General features: G+C 37.5%; 1 protein-coding gene across 1 annotated transcript; it reads right to left on the minus strand.

The window, feature by feature from the left end:
* Positions 1-6,654: 6,654 nt before the first annotated feature.
* LOC127839468 (uncharacterized) lies at positions 6,655-17,948 on the minus strand. Its single transcript, XM_052367867.1, has 5 exons — positions 17,699-17,948; positions 10,313-10,496; positions 9,346-9,475; positions 8,122-8,203; positions 6,655-7,404 (listed from the first exon to the last, which is right to left on the minus strand). Exons 1-5 carry the CDS (start codon positions 17,795-17,797, stop codon positions 7,147-7,149), a joined length of 753 nt encoding a protein of 250 aa, XP_052223827.1. The 5' UTR covers positions 17,798-17,948; the 3' UTR covers positions 6,655-7,146.
* Between the last annotated feature and the right edge of the window lie 295 nt (positions 17,949-18,243).

Consider the following 18,243-nt stretch of genomic DNA (forward strand, 5'->3'; position numbering starts at 1 on the left):
TTCTGACAGAGAAAAATAAAATTAAAACTCGTTTTCGTCATGAATAATCAATATTCGAAATCGGTAAGATAAACAAGCGTTTGTAACGCTTTTTAGCAAAACTTTGGAAAATACAGCTATATTTTAAGATATTGTATAAAAGTCGCATCAAAGATCAAAAGCCTTTTTAGTGTTTTCTTAGTCTTCTGGGGCCGTTCCTTAGAACCGTTTAAAAATCATACGTAAGTGCAAAACGTTAATTTAGTAACGTTTCTATACAATTCGTAAAAAAGTCACGTATTGCACCAGAAACAGCCCCTGGTAACGCGTTACTCTTTGTATCTAAGGATCAAATCCAGGGTCACACAGTACTTTTAATTCAATTATTTGTTTGATTTTGTAATTATTTTTTAATATTCAAAATGCATTATATTTTACCGTACATACATGTAATAACACTTCAAAAATACGAAAATACGAAAGACTTGTTCACATGTTGGTAAAATGACGATTTTCAAAATAATTGGCAGAGATTATAAAAGAATGTACCGGTAAACATTATCTTTCAACAAGCGAAATAACACTTTTGACAAAGAAACAAGTTAACAATATGGGTTCATTAATGCACAATCGTCATTCGTAACGACTTTCCTCGATTATTTGGAAAATACGCATAATACTGACAGCGTTTATAATTCGCCGATGAAAGTGCATTAGTTCATGTTTCAAGACAGCCCGGGTTCGAATTCCGGGTGAAGTCAATATTTTTAATGCAACTTTTTTTCTGGCTACTGCTATAAGTGAAGACTATTTAAACAGTATATACTTGTTAGTAAAGAGGTTCAATGATATCTAACAAAAATACGAAGGTCCTTGGACAAAGACCTTTTACCAAGATCACGTCCCTACAAAAATCAATTGATCACTCACCGGGATCGTGAAAGGGCACGAGAACGTAGTTATATAACGGCTTCTCCCGTCGAGAGAGTGTCGTTGCCAGGATCTTAGCTGCCCCCTCTATAACCTGCACTAGATCGTCGTACATGGAACCCGTAATGTCAAAAACGAACACCAGAGACGCTGCTCCTTCCGGTATCTCTCCCGACCGCTCCCCACGGTAGAGCACCTTCGTAACGTTTCCGTTTTCTCCGTTGCCCTGCGCGAAGTTCAACCGGAAGTTGCATAACTTCACTATTATTATCAAAAGAATCACGATCTTTAAATCCATTGCGCAGCTTTAGTTAAAAGAAAAATGTACCATGTTTCAATTTTCAAAACTTATGATTGATTCATTTATTTATTTATTTATTTATTGTTCTATTTTGTTTCTGTGCTTTTTACTCGCAGAAATTCGTATTTATTTATCCCTATTTAAAACTCTGCAATCCGGTAGTTTAAGTGCTCCATGCATTCATTATGCACAAGACCAAAGTTTTAAGAAGAATTTCTAGAATTTAAACGTTTCCGGCAACTACGGTATTTTAAATGATTTTTATCTTAATTAATCACACGCGATAACAGGCCTTATCTTATTGTATGTTCCTCTGATATACCCAGCCAACAAAGCACTAAATACGCATATCTCAAACGGATCAAGATAAGCAACAACATTATGAACTTAAACAGATGCTGAAATTAGATCATGAAACATTTGAAACAATTTCAACAGGCGCCCCTGCACGTTAACTGTATGCTTGCTCCACCGTCGATTTGGCTCTCCGCGGTATGGGTATTCAAAGACTCAGTTAATAGGGCTATTTAAATTGTAATCATTGTTTAGAGGAGGTCTCGCCTTCTTTCCCTTCATAACCTGATCCCTCTCATAAAAAAAAAATGCTATCATCATCATCATCATCATCATCATCATCATCATCATCATCATCATCATCATCATCATCATCATCATCATCATCATCATCATCATCGTCGTCGTCGTCGTCGTCATCTTCATCGTCGTCGTCGTCGTCATCCTCCTCCTCCTCCTCATCATCATCATCACCATCATCATCATCATCATTATCATCGTCGTCATCGTCATCATCATCATCATCATCATCATCATCATCATCATCATCATCATCATCATCATCATCATCATCATCATCATCATCTCATCATCATCATCATCATCATCATCATCATCATCATCATCACATCATCATCATCATCATCATCATCATCATCATCATCATCATCATCATCATCATCATCATCATCATCATCATCATCATCATCATCATCATCACCATATTCAGATTCAGATTCAGATTCATATTCATACATATTCATAATTATATTCATACATATTAATATTCATATTTATATATATTCATATTTATATATATTCATATTCATATTCATACATATTCATATTCATCTACGCCGGCATCAGCACCACCACCGCAAGAAAAGGGAAAACGTAAATATTTTCACGAGCATGTTTTTTAAGCTGTGGCAGGTCTAAGTGTTTCATTTATATTCATTAAAAAGCGTTTTGAGTTAGAGCAGTTTTCTGTAAAATAAGTAGTGAGCATTTTAGTGCTTTGCATCCTGCACAATAAAACCTTGGCATCGAAATAAAATATGCGTCTCGATATGGGAAAACGGGGCTTAATGCTTGAACATATGACGACACTGTTCTGCTGTTTTGGACTTCGTTTAAAGGCATTCTCTCCTAAACAAAAAACCAGTTTAGCGGAAAGTGTTTTCGATGATAAGCCTCTGTAGTCCGCACAATAAGCCCAGTTTCGCCAGGGCGAAGCTCAATACACATATATTGAAATCGTCCTACTTAAGACAGTTGATGTCTGCCCACAGTCTAAAACTCAATTTTTTGCATTTTTTTCGATATTCATAATGTTTTTTTTGAGATGACGAGCTTGTCGATAATCATACAATATCTTTCGTGAGTGCAAAGTTAAAATAACTAAAGAAATGTGTTTATTAGTAATGCAGTGTCATACGTGTGTTGTTACAAATGAAATTCGATTTCGTATGTCGAGGTTTTTAAATATTTGCGCATCAGAATATTGAATGAATTTCTGGAGTCCGTTTATAGTCACAACGTGTAACATTAGTCATGTCGTTTATAGTCACAACGTGTAACAATAGTCATGTCGTTTATAGTCACAACGTGTAACATTAGTCATGTCGTTTATAGTCACAACGTGTAACAATAGTCATGTCGTTTATAGTCACAACGTGTAACATTAGTCATGTCGTTTATAGTCACAACGTGTAACAATAGTCATGTCGTTTATGGTCACAACGTGTAACAAAAGTCATGTCGTTTATAGTCACAACGTGTAACAATAGTCATGTCGTTGATAGTCACAAAGTGTAACAATAGTCATGTCGTTTTTGAGTGCATGTTTAGTCACTGCTTGTATCTCGAGTAATAACGTGTCTGTGTGCATCTATAGTCACTGTCTGTATCTCTAGTAATAACGTGTTTGTGTGCATCTATAGTCACTGCCTGTATCTCTAGTAATAACGTGTTTATGTGCATCTATAGTCACTGCCTATATCTCTAGTAATAACGTGTTTGCGTGCATCTATAGTCACTGCCTATATCGCTAGTAATAACGTGTTTGCGTGCATCTATAGTCACTGTCTGTATCTCTAGTAATAACGTGTTTGTGTGCATCTAAAAGTCACTGCCTGTATCTCTAGTAATAACGTGTTTATGTGCATCTATAATCACTGCCTATATCTCTAGTAATAACGTGTTTGCGTGCATCTATAGTCACTGCCTATATCGCTAGTAATAACGTGTTTGCGTGCATCTATAGTCACTGCCTATATCGCTAGTAATAACGTGTATGCGTGCATCTATAGTCACTGTCTGTATCTCTGGTAATAACGTGTTTGTTTGCATCTATAGTCACTGTCTGTATCTCTTGTAATAACATGTTTGCGTGCATCTATAGTCACTGCTTGCATATCTAGTAATAAAGTGTTTATGTGCATCTATAGTCACTGTCTGTATGTCTAGTAATAACGCTTTTGTGTTTATCTATAGACACTGCCTGTATCTCTAGTAATAACGTTTTTGTGTGCATCTATAGTCACTGTCTGTATCTCTTGTAATAACATGTTTGCGTGCATCTATAGTCACTGCTTGCATATCTAGTAATAAAGTGTTTATGTGCATCTATAGTCACTGTTGTTTGTGTGCATCTAAAGTCACAGCCTGTATCTCTAGGAATAACGTGTTTATGTGCATCTATAGTCACTGCCTGTATCTCGAGTAATAACGTGTCTGTGTGCATCTATAGTCACTGCCTGTATCTCTAGTAATAACGTGTCTGTGTGCATCTATAGTCACTGTCTGTATCTCTAGTAATAACGTGTTTGTGTGCATCTATAGACACTGCCTGTATCTCTAGTAATAACGTGTTTGCGTGCATCTATAGTCACTGCCTATATCGCTAGTAATAACGTGTTTGTGTGCATCTATAGACACTGCCTGTATCTCTAGTAATAACGTGTTTGCGTGCATCTATAGTCACTGCCTATATCTCTATTAATAACGTGCTTGTCTAGTAATAACGCTTTTGTGTTCATCTATAGACACTGCCTGTATCTCTAGTAATAACGTGTTTGCGTGCATCTATAGTCACTGCATGTATCTCTAGTAATAACGTGTTTGCGTGCATCTTTAGTCACTACCTGTATCTCTAGTAATAACGTGTTTGCGTGCATCTATAGTCACTGCTTGCATATCTAGTAATAAAGTGTTTATGTGCATCTATAGTCACTGTCTGTATGTCTAGTAATAACGCTTTTGTGTTTATCTATAGACACTGCCTGTATCTCTAGTAATAACGTTTTTGTGTGCATCTATAGTCACTGTCTGTATCTCTTGTAATAACATGTTTGCGTGCATCTATAGTCACTGCTTGCACCTCTAGTAATAAAGTGTTTGTTTGCATCTATAGTCACTGTTGTTTGTGTGCATCTAAAGTCACTGTCTGTATCTCTAGTAATAACGTGTTTGTGTGCATCTATAGTCACTGCCTGTATCTCTAGTAATAACGCTTTTGTGTTCATCTATAGACACTGCCTTTATCTATAGTAATAACGTTTTTGTGTGCACCTATAGTCACTGTCTGTATCTCTTGTAATAACATGTTTGCGTGCACCTATAGTCACTGCTTGCATCTCTAGTAAAAAAAGTGTTTGCGTGCATCTATAGTCACTGCATGTATCTCTAGTAATAACGTGTTTGCGTGCATCTATAGTCACTGCCTATATCGCTAGTAATAACGTGTTTGTGTGCACCTATAGTCACTGACTGTTTTTCTATCAATAACGTGTTTGCGTGCATCTATAGTCACTGCCTGTATCTCTAGTAGTAACGTGTTTGCGTGCATCTGTAGTCACTGTCTATACCTCTCTTAATACCGTGTATGCGTGCATCTTTAGTCACTGTCTGTATATCTAGTAATGACGTGTTTGTGTGCATCTTTAGTCACTGTCTGTATCTCTAGTAATATCGTGTTTGTGTGCATCTTTAGTCACTGTCTGTATCTCTAGTAATAACGTGTTTGCGTACATCTATAGTCACTGTCTTATCTCTAGTAATAACGTGTTTGCGTACATCTTTAGTCACTGTCTGTATCTCTAGTAATAACGTTATTGCGTGCATCTATAGTCACTGTCTGTATCTCTAGTAGTAACGTGTTTGCGTGCATCTGTAGTCACTGTCTATACCTCTCTTAATACCGTGTATGCGTGCATCTTTATTCACTGTCTGTATCTCTAGTAATAACGTGTTTGCGTACATCTTTAGTCACTGTCTGTATCTCTAGTAATAACGTGTTTGCGTACATCTTTAGTCACTGTCTGTATCTCTAGTGATGTGTTTGTGTTCATCTATATTCACTGACTGTATCTCTAGTAATAACGTGTTTGCGTGCATCTTAAGTCACTGCCTGTACCTCTATTAATACCGTACTTGCGTGCATCTATAGTCACTGTCTGTATCTCTAGTCATACCGTGTTTGCGTGCAACTTGAGTCAACGTCTTATCTCTATTAAAAACCTGTACGCACATACAGTCATATAGATGTTTCATGCATTTATCGTGACAAAGCGTTTGCTTTTTCCTATAGTAACAAAGTTGCTGAGGAAATCTATGACCATAAAGTGGTTGTGCGCATCTAAATACATAAGTTTGTTGCAAGAATAAAAAGAAATAAAGCTGTTGAATGTTGATAGCCATTAAGTGGATATATGGTCTATTGATGTTCAATGAGTAAACTGAAACCTCGTATCATAAATGCCTACCTTCTAAACCTTTTGATTTGCCTTAGGCGCAGAGAAGCACAATGAGTGTAATAAATGTTTGTTGCTGATGAATTGAATGTACTGCGTTCAAAATATGCGAGCACCATATGTTAATAATGTACAGTGGTTGCATGTGTGCTTATCAGAGTAGATAGCCATTGTATGAGGTTAGAGTGTCATTTGAGCCTCGTTATAGGAAAACTGGGCATCTGCATATGCGTAAAGTGTCAGCTCAGATCAGCCTGTGAAGTCCGCACAGGCTAAACATGGAAGACACTTTTCGCTTTCATGGAATTTTTTATTTAACGAAAGTCACCCCTAAACGAAAATCCAGTTTAGGCGAAGAGTGTCGTCCATGACTAGCCTAATCAAAAACCAAACATCTTCGACGAATATATATTAAGAATAATACTTTACAAAAATGACAAAACAATAGTTTAAGCATATAATACTGGACAGTTTTAATCAACCGAAATGGGGGTATATTTTCAAGCGAAATGTTAACAATGTAGCAAAGTATCTTCACATCACATACCATCTCCCTTGCAACACTTGTCTCTTAGAAGATCTTACTGGCCTTCATTTGAACGGTTACGATGTTGGAAGTAACGTGAAGTACAAATTCGCTTCAAAAGAAAAACGTTTTCCATCAAAGGTTAAGGTTCCAACGTCTAAGGTTTGTTGTAAGCCACTAACTCACGATACATAGCTAATAATTTTACCTAACATAAAACGCACTACTGCATCTACGGAAAGAGCCTCATCATTACATATATAGACATAACAACTTTGTACACCGTCAGATCGCGCCAAAGCGGCTCAAAATTGTTAGCAGAAATGGGAGACAATCCAAACCCGGTTGTCAGCGGCGGACATTCAAGGGTACGCATTATCTCCACTGCCAAGTTTCCTCAGGATACTTCGCCGTCGACGGCGTTCAATGGTGGTAGACGTGGGCACTCTCTCGCAGCTGCGGACGACGGTCGTTTTTTCGGCCGTCGGCAGAAGGCCAGAAGTGCATTCCTCGCCGCGGCGACAGCGGCACACGTACGTGTGGTTCAGCATATCCGGCGCCCCGTTCCATGTGATTGTAGTACATTCCGAAGACGGCAGGCGGTTCATTCCGCACCGAGGCTGTAAACACGAAAGTCATAATCAGTTTAACAAAATTATTTTTATATTCGAATACAATATTTGATATCAGTGATGAAATGTAGAACATCACAAACACATGAACATGATACTTACCGGTATATCTTACTCGTAACCGATCCACAACGTGACTTCATCCCTAAGTGACTCCCCTACCATAAGGCTGTCCTAGCACGAGACGGCCCTACCACCTTAATGCACTACAATGTGACTGCACTACCATGTGACTGCACTACCATGTGACTGCACTACCATGTGACTGCACTACCATGTGACTGCACTACCATGTGACTGCACTACCATGTGACTGCACTACCGTGTGACTGCACTACCATGTGACTGCACTACCATGTGACTGCACTACCATGTGACTGCACTACGACTTGACAGTCTTACTACGCTGCAGCCCGACCACGTGAGAGTACTTCCACATAATTGCGCCACCACGTGACATTCTTCCCGCGATACAGCCCAACAACGCGGCAAACCTACCACGTGACAGTTCTGCCACGCTACAATCTTACGAAGAGACTAGCATGCTACGTAACTGTCACACATAGTGACTTTCCTACCACGCGACTGTCCTACCACGTGACTGTCCTACCACGTGACTGTGCTAACACGCGACTGCCTACCGAGTGACTGCCCTACCACGTGACCGCCCAACCACATGACTGTCCTAACACGTGACTGTCATACCTTTCCACAAGCGTACTCGATGTAGTCGTAGTCTCCCTCCCGCCATGACCGATGGGCGAACAGGGGCCGGTAACAGCGACAACTGGGGACATTAAGAAAAGCGTAATCTGTGATATCTTACACACAATACATGGCGAAAAATAGCCACGTATCCGCAAATTAAACGTCTTTGTCAAAATGTTGGATATTTGAAAAACGTTTAGCCACACATTGCTTAGTTTTCTATGAGAAACGAAAAATGGTATCGATGGCAAATTACCGTTGGTTCTTTTAAGTGTACAACTGTGGCTGAGCAATTCACTCGTAAGTTCGGAAATATTCCTTATATAAATACTTTTTATTGGGAGCCGTCTTTTAAAAGGAATCGCAGTACATATGTTTAACTCGGTACGCTGCTTTTTTTAATAATCCCATGATTCAATTACTGGCCCCATGTATACAATCCCTTAAATCTATAACTGCCTCCATAATGATATATGCTATCCCATAATTATATAACTGGTCCAATATATGTCATCTCTTAATTCTATAACTGGTACGATATATGCTATCCCATAATTCTATTTCTGGTTCCTTATATAAAATCACATAATTCTAAAACTGGTCCAGAAGATGCAATCCCTTTTCATTCTATCACTATTCGCATAGATTCAATCCATTAATTCTACAACCGGTTCCATATATGCATCCAATAATTCGATAATTTGTCCCATATACGTTATGACATTATTCTTTAACTTGCCCCATAGATGCGATCCCATATTTCTAGAACTGGTCCCAAAGATACAATCCAAAGATTCTATAACTTTTCTCATAGACACAATCACACAATTCTATAACTTTTCCCATGAATACAATCTCACAATTTTATAATTGGTCCCATAGATACAATCCCATAATTCTATAACCTGTCCCATGGATGCAATCCCATAATTCTATAACTTTTCTCATATATACAATCACATAATTCTATAACTTTCGGGTCTTTCCCCATGGATACAATCTCATAATTCTATAATTGGTCCCATAGATGCAATCTCCTTAATCATATTACTTGTCCCATAGATGCAATCAAATAATTCTATAACTGGTCCCATTGTTCAATCCCATATATCTATAAGTGGTCCAAAAGATACAAACCCACAATTCTATAACTGATCTCATAGATATATACAATCACAATCAATCACAGCCGTCTAACTCGTTTTGCTATTCTTTTCTTACCTGAAGTCGGACACGATTTCGAACGTGAACGCGCCCCGACCACGTGTCACGAGCGCAGGCTCGTTGATCCTGCATATGGTGTCCGGCTGACGCAGTTTGCAGTAACTGATCTTCACCTCCACCTCTTGGCCTGCCGGGATCCAGAAACAAGTTTTAGTTAAATATCGATAAAACCGTTCGAATTCACAATAAAATTACGCATGTTATTGTTCCTTTAAGACTGATCAAGAGGAATAGTTACGTACCGTTAAAGGGACACGGCCCTCATATTGTAGATAAAACAAATGTTATTGTGTCGTAAAAATAGAGTAGCCATTGCAGATAAGAAAAGCAGGTTATTTATGTATATTCTGTATTTAAATATTGGAAGTTAACCCTTTCACTGCGGGAACCAAATTTTGAAGGCCTTTGCAAACAGTTTGGATCCAGATGAGACGCCACAAAACGTGGCGTCTCATCAGGATCCAAACTGTTTGCTATTCTGATAATATTCTTTGAAAAAAAAATCGAAGAAAATGCTAATTTTTGAAATTCAGCAGACGACATTTTAGCAGACGACAAATTTCCCAGCATGCAAAGGGTTAAATCGTCGTTCTTTAGAACATCTACATGTCAATAATCTTTAACGGTTTGTCACAATTGGAGGAAAATACACCATGCAGATTGATGCACGAGTATGCGAGTGTTCACACATCTTGGATGAACGGTAGTGCGACCTTACGGACAATTGCAATGCGATATAAAATCTCATCCGATATCCAGATGATCATCCGAATCATATGGCCATCATGAAAGAAGATTTCATATTGTAAAATATAAAGGAGCTCGTTACGACGCGATACGTCATTTCACAATTCAGTCCGGAATCGTTGACGATCCGTTTCATTTACTTATACGATAGTTTTCCTAAACATTAAAATATTCTCGTCATTTCAATACCCAGCATAAAATAAAAAGCAGAGGTCACCTCCATTTGTGAAGGTCCGTGTCATGGAACTAGAAGATTTGGACCAGTCCGTCTCACATTGCTTTCCACCAGGGCAGCGGCAAATCTCTTGCTCGCTGTGGTACACTTGGTAGCTGTTTCCGTTATCCGTCAGGTTGTATGCGAGGTGGCACAGGCCGCTGTAGGAGGTGCACGTGGGTGCTTCCTGTCAACGAGATTTTATAATGTGATGTCATTTATATTCGTCGGCATGAAAAAAAAATAAAAAAAATTCGTGGACCCTTTATTTTGTGCATTTCTGATTTTGGAAAAAAATATGAATATGTGTTGGTGATTTTCGGATGTGTTCGTGTTAAATTCGTCAGTCAACCCACGAAACAGACGAAAATTCACCCACGATATAGACGCAAATTAACCCACGAAATGGACGAAAATTAATGCCCCGTGAATAATGATGAATTTACAGTATTTGCACTACTTTAATAAATCTTATCCGGAAAATTGGTTATCCGTTTCTCCAAATCTACCGAAAACCCATTACATGTATATCTAAAACGTAGCTGCAAAGAAGTCTGACCATTTTATGAACCATTGATAATTTCATTCCAGTTTTTCATAAAATCGATAGCACATTTCGGTGTAATTTGATTAAAAAGATTTCGGATAACCTCACTTACGTTTGGAATGAAACCAGTTCACGGTGCCTATACCACGTGACTTTTTAAGATCTGTGTGGGGACTAAAATGTCAACAAAAGCGCGACGAAAGTAAGATTTTTATGGATATTTTTTTTAATATGTCACCATTTTGAAGGGGATAAAGTGGAGAGCCCGCTCATTCATGATAGCTTTCTATAGGTATCATGATTTTTTAAAACAAATAAGTATTTTTTCAGTAAAGTGCAACCGCGCGTTTGAAGGGTTAGAAAAACGTAGGATCAGTGTGGGGGCATTATTTTATTTTGATACAGAAACATCACCTCTGGTGCAATTAATCAATAAACGGTATGGGCGGAGCTTACACTATATTATTTTGCATTCATTTTCAGGTTTATGTAATATGTTTACGAAACACAATTCAAGAAAAATATTCTTACAGTAATATGATCTGGGTGGTATACGTGTTTAGAAGGATCTGTGTGGTATCCGTGTTTCTACAATTCACGGATAAATTGAAATAATGACGACAAAATATTTTTTATATATTTAATTTCAATAATTTCAATACAGCAATTACTACTACTACTATTACTACTTCTACTACTACTATTAGTAGTAGTAGTAGTAGTAGAAGTAGTAGTAGAAGTACATGTAGTAGTAGTAGTAGTAGTAGTAGTAGTAGTAGTAGTAGTAGTAGTAGTAGTAGTAGTAGTAGAAGAAGAAGAAGTAATAGTAGTAGTAGTAGATCTATTATTATCATTAAAAAATGATTCTTTTCAGTAATCACATATTTGACACTAGTGAGCGGAAAGAGATAAGGGAAGAAAAAAGAGGAAACAGTTTCACGAGACAGAAATGCTATACAGAAGGGGACACTAGGAGTAAGTTGGGTGCGGGCGAGACGAAACGATAGCCTGACATAAACTGTTGCCAACAATAAGAATGGGGATAGACGAACACAATTGAAAATTTAATTCGAACACAAATTCTGCAATAGAGATTGTGTCAAATATTACACAGGTTGAAAAAAAGCAAAGGCATGTTCTTTCCTGAGTAATATGCATGTTTTAAAATCAAATGTGAAATAAAAACTGATAAAACTGAATCCACCAGACGTATTGGTTTATCATGGATTTCAAAGTGCCTTGCATCATTGTGAAGAAACTTTAAACGACCAAACAAATCATACATTTTCGACATTATTTTCTATTTTGTTGTTATTTAAAGTTGAAAATAACCGGCACGATTTCCTAAAAACAAAATAATGGTCATTGTAGAAACATATATATATATTATATATGTGTGTGTTTGTGTGTGTTATTTTCATTTATGGAATTTATATTGTTGCATTAGTTTATTACATAGTATAGATATTTACAATCATGCGCCATGTGTTTGTATAATGTCATGTTATAAATTATGACATTGTATTCAGTGTAACAAGTGTATGCTTATATTTAGTGTTAATTATTTTGAAGAGAATATAAAAAGTAAATGAATAACTATTATATTAAATGATTATATATGTACGATTCTCCTCTTGTGTTGTGGTGGGATGCAGCTGTGAAGAATGTCAAGACGTATTTCGACTAAATTAAGGAGTATTGAATTGTATACTCAACCTCATCGCCTACATTGTTTATTGTCAATTACCACGGCCTAGAATAAGTATAAGCAGGCAGTTAATAATGTAAAGCAATCGTGAAAATCACTACTTTTTAGAAACCCTGGCTGCTTATGATTATCAAACTAGCTTCAGACAGCGGTATTTAAAATTAAAATCAACGAAAAAACATCGCACAACTTTAATCAAGTTATAGTTAATAAAGAATCACAGATTAGATAATACAAATCACAGATGCGATTCATTAATGAATAACGTAAATCCAACTTATTGCACAATTATTTGACAATAATTTCAAAAGAAACACACAAACGAACTTAACGAAACACAAAAACTAATCAAATTCGGATAACTTAAAAAAAATATTGAAAAGGAGAGTTAAAATAAAATAACGAATAAAATAACGTAAAACGATATTCAAGTTACACAGACAAACTGTAAACTATTATGATTTATGTGAAGTGCTCACGTGTCGAGAGAGGTTTGTTTTGCGACTGTACGTTTGAAACACTCCTCATATATGTAATACTTGTCAGGCATGTGGGGCTTGTCGTGCTCTTTGAGGTCAATCTCACTCCTAACTGCCAACCCACACTGGTAACAGTTCGACAATCCCTCTTTTTTGCACTTTTCTCTCGAGCCACGGGTAGGTAGGTACTTGTCCGAAAAGCTCCTGCCGCACTGTACACACATCGTGGGGTCCTTCGTTCTTTGAAGCCTTCTAAGATTGAAGGCATCGTAAGAAGAAAAAAAGCTATTTTAATCACGTGACATTTCAATGCGTAAACTCGCTATTTCAAAAATGTTAGTATCAGAAGACACGCGTTCGTTATTTTTTTTTAAATTACCAACGATTTGACGATTATTGAGATATTTCAAAATGTATGATAACCTGAGAGATGAGATATATTGTATATTTGTACTGTTTCACGAAAATCCGTTCATCTGTTTGTTAGTATAACTGTATACAAATGTAACTATTTTTAAGGTATTTCATCTTACCTGAAATGGTTTCCCACAGCAGTAATAGTTTCCAGAGTTAGCGTATCTCCTAATGTGGCGCAATAATCCAGCTCTGGTCTTCAACATTTTTCCGCATTCGGAGCATTGGGCCATACCTTAAAGCAAATATAATATCTAAAATAATATATAGAATACATTACTTCACGTGACAGTAGTGTTTGGTGCCAAAATAAAAATGGAATTTAATACAATAACATAAAGTGTACACCTATTTAAGGTATGCATGGCATTGTCATCAATTTAAGATGCTCCAGCGTAAGATTTTAATTTTATGATGGGGATTGTATAGCATGCCTGTATATCATAATTATGTATTAGTTCAACAAGCGGTGCAAGCGTAGTGTATAGCCGTTATGTGTTTTACTTGCTATCGCATTTAAAAATCCAGTTTTAAATACATTGTTGACAAGCATTTTTTAAGCAACTGAATAGAACTGAAAAACTTATAAACAGTATACCACACAGATCCTTCTAAAAACGTATACCACACAGATCATATTACTGTAAGAATATTTACCTTGAATTTTGTTTCGTAAATATATAACAGAAAACTGAAAATGAATGCAAAATGATATAGTGTAAGCTCCGCCCATTAAGTTTATTGCTTTATTTCACCAGAAGTGATGTTTCTGTGTCAAAATAAAATAATGTCCCCACACTGATCCTACCTTTTTCTTACCGTTCAAACGCGCGGTTGCACTTTACTGAAAAAATACTTATTTGTTTTTATAAAATCATGATACCTAAAGAAAGCTCTCATGAATGAGCGGGCTCTCCACTTTATCCCATTGAAAATGATGACATATTAAAAAAAATATCCATAAAAATCTTACCTTCATCGCGCTTTTGTTGACATTTTAGTCCCCACACAGATCTTAAAAAGTCACGTGGTATAGGCACCGTGCAGTTGACCTGATCAAATCCTTTCAAAATCACACTAGTGTAATAACCATTGGTACATGAAATAGGTCAACATGGTACGCACGGATAAGAAGATTGTTTTCCTGAATTGTGGTGATTTTATAGACCATAAGGATTAGTAGTTTCAGCTGTTTTGGGTATTTTCCGTTAAAGGAGAGTCTCTTCTAAAAAAAAATCCAATTCATATGGAACGTATTGTCCTTGACTAGCCTGTGTGGACTGCACAGGTAAATCTGGGACGAAATTTTACGCACATGTATTTAACCCTTTAAGTTTTGAAGGCCTTTGCAAACAGTTTGGATCCAGATGAGACGCTACAGAACATGGCGTCTCATCAGGATCCAAACTGTCTGCTATTCTGATAGTATTCTTTGATAAAAAATCGAAGAAATGGCTAATTTTAGAAATTCAGCAGACGACATTTTAGCAGATGACAAATTTCCCAGCATGCAAAGGGTTAACCCCGTTTCCCCAGAACGAGATCAAATTATCCCATGTATGCCTAGCGTCTAGAAAAAGGCCTTGTCAAACAGCGTAGACCTAGTCTGCTCTGTTTGCTTAAAGAAATTTCTGTAAGAAATATTCTAAATATAGAAATACATATACTAGACATCCCTAATTTTGGAAATAAATGGATCCAATTTAGAAGGATCGGAGAGTCCACTAGGCATAAGTGGGTTAAAACGCTGCACAGCTAAGAAAACTGTAAGCTATTGAAGGGAAACAACTAGAATCAATGAAAACAATGAGTAAACGTCCAATATCATATAGGACGCCGTCGTTTTAACAAATTTATGTGTATGGAAGGTCTATGTATCGAATGTATATCGTACTTTTCACGCTATAATAGTTTTATAAACTTATTTTAAACAATTTTTGTATCGAACTAGCTGAACAAAACACGGTCAAGCGTATTTATATCGGAAAAAGTAACGTATTGTATCGTAACCTAAATAGTAAAAAATGAAAGCGGACGGTTTTCAAATTCTCGCAAGTGCACTATTATTATGCCTCAGTCACAAATAATCCGGTCGCCGGCCGATGTGTCTGATCTCCAGGCATCGGGAAGACTGGACACGTCGGAGCCGTCCGCCGTAAGATGAGTGACACAGTTTAAAGCCTCAGTCACAAATAGACACTGATCACCGTCCGATCAGCGGCCGACGTTTTTTCCGCTCATCGGGCTGGCGCCGGCAGATGATCACACGCACATCTGGTCATTTTGTAACATCGGGCGGCGTCCGGATTAAATTTTTATATCACAGTTTGTTTTACCCGACATGGGGCCCAGGAAGGAATCGAAGTTGAGATCGAAAAAAGATCGGACGATCAACGAACGGTTATCGCCCGGTGTGCGCCCGACATCGGATTTATTGTACGTGTATCATAACGAGCATCGTCCGGCGTCCGTCGGGCATCGTGCGGAGGCCCTCCGGCAATCAGACGGTCGCCGCCCGATGTATATTCCTCTTGAAAATACCTTTACTTTTGCCGATACGCGTCCAACGAATTCGATGTCGGACGATCGCCGGGCGATACCCGTGCGTTGATCGTCCGATCTTGTTTCGATCTCAACTCGATTCCTTCCCGGGCTCGACGTCGGGTTAAATTTTAAGTGAGACTTAAAATTAATCCGGACGCCGCCCGATGCTACAAATTGGTCCGGTTTCCGTGCAATCATCGGCCGGTCGCAAGCCCGATGAGCGGAAAAATACGTCGGCCGCTGATCGGACGGTGATCGGTGTCTATTTGTGACTGAGGTATAAAGACGGCATGTGCAACATTTGACCGGTTTATACCGATTTAGACTACTAAGGTTATAATTTGAAACAAAGCTCCATTATTGCTCTGTAACATCTGTTTTATATCAAATGCGCGAGTACAATGATGTGTTTGTAGACGTGGGAAGATCTTAATCTTGAAAATAAACAGGTGAGGCACCACAACATTTGCTCATCGGTGAGGTATGTTGGTGATGCCAGTCCGTCTGACCGAGTTTAATTATAACAGTTAATGGTCTAATAATATCAGTTGTGGTAGAAATTGTGGTGATGGCTTCAAAAGATAAAGTGGTGGCGGTGTAAGTGATGCTGACGGTAGCGGGAGAACTGGTCGTGGTTGCGAATAAGTACCAGTCGGTGGTTATGATGTTGGTGGTAGTGCTATGGTGTTGTTGTTGAGATGCTTATTAGTGTGCTGGTTTGTTGCAGCTGTGGTGGTATACCGATACTGTCGGTTCTGTCAAATATCCCATTGGTTACGTGTTGTGTTTGTTTGCATGTAGCAAATGGGACCGGACAATTTGTCCGGTTTATATAGGATTCCGGTATAGAGAGAATTCCGGTGTAGAGGGTTTCCACTGTAATTTGTTCATGTCCATTTCAAAGTGTAGAAGTGTGTGAGTGTTTAGTTGTTGTATTGTTTAGTAGTTGTATCAGTAGAAGAAGTATTAGTAGTAGACGTAGTTGTAGTGGTAAAAGTAGTAGTAGCAGTAGCAGTATTATAAAAATAATAAGTGGTGGTAGTAGTAGTAGAAGTAGTAGTAGAAGTAGTAGTAGTAGTAGTAGTAGTAGTAGTAGTAGTAGTAGTAGTAGTAGTAGTAGTAGTAGTAGTAGTAGTAGTAGTAGTAGTAGTAGTAGTAGTAGTAGTAGTAGAAGTGGTAGTAGTAGTAGTAGTAGTAGTAGTAGTAGTAGTAGTAGTAGTAGTAGTAGTAGAAGTAGTAGTAGTAGTAGTAGTAGTAGTAGTAGTAGTAGTAGTAGTAGTAGTAGTAGTAGTAGTAGTAGTAGTAGTATTAGTAGTAGTAGTAGTAGTAGTAGTAGTAGTAGTAGTAGTAGTAGCAGCAGCAGTAGAAGAAATAGAAGTAGTTAAGTAGTGGAAGTAGTAGCAATAGTTGTAGTAGAAGTAGTAGTAGTAGAAGAAGTAGTAGTAGTAGTAGTAGTAGTAGTAGCAGTAGTAGTCGTTGTTTTTGTTGTATTTGTTGTTTCTGTAGTAAAAGAAGCCACTATAGAAGAAGCAACATTAACAAAAACATGCTAGATATGTAAAATGAAGTTGTTGTTTTGATTGCTAAAGTATAAGCAGAATAAGTAATACTGTTATTTACTTATTATTATTAACATTATAATTGCACGACGTTAATTTGTATTTACCCCAGAGGAACCATATAAACTAAATACTTACGGGTGGTAATGGATTTGGTGGAAGAATGATATAGTTAATATTTTCCGAAGCTCCAATAGCCACACACAAACACACAACTATAAATGCTAGCAAAGTCATTTTTCCGCCTTGCAAAGTTAATCTGTTCCACACAACCTATTAGTCGGCACAAATATTTATTCACTCAGCGTGAAATCAGAGTTTCATTCATAGAGCAAGCTCAGTGTGTTCGGTTTCTTTCAGACTTGAATGTTTTGTTTCACGCTGCGAGGAGGTGTTGGCATATATATATTTCTATTCAGATAAGGCGTCACGTGTCGGATGCTGGTGGGCGGAGGGTCGTTCAACAAAAAAACATATTAGGGCCCCGTTTCACTAAGCTGCATGGGTAATTCTTAACCTTAGGAATATTTTTTTTTAATAGATTGCTGATTCTGCACTTACATAATGTTAAACGCAATTTACAGTGCCGTCAAATTCATATAGTTTACTCCAGTAAACTTGGTTATCTTATACAATGTTATAGCTATTCCTATTAATATGTACCTAACACACAGATTTATGTA

This window comes from Dreissena polymorpha, chromosome 7 (assembly GCF_020536995.1).
Source record: "Dreissena polymorpha isolate Duluth1 chromosome 7, UMN_Dpol_1.0, whole genome shotgun sequence".
NCBI lineage: Eukaryota > Metazoa > Mollusca > Bivalvia > Myida > Dreissenidae > Dreissena > Dreissena polymorpha.

Bases quoted from the DNA above. Each gene is read 5' to 3' on its own strand.
- LOC127839468 (XM_052367867.1), bottom strand. From the start codon at position 17,797: ATGACTTTGCTAGCATTTATAGTTGTGTGTTTGTGTGTGGCTATTGGA. The intron at 9,476-10,312 runs GTGACCTCTGCT...GGATCCCGGCAG, and splicing joins ACGGACCTTCACAAATGGAG to GCCAAGAGGTGGAGGTGAAG. The intron at 7,405-8,121 runs GTATGACAGTCA...TCGTGTTTACAG, and splicing joins TCGAGTACGCTTGTGGAAAG to CCTCGGTGCGGAATGAACCG.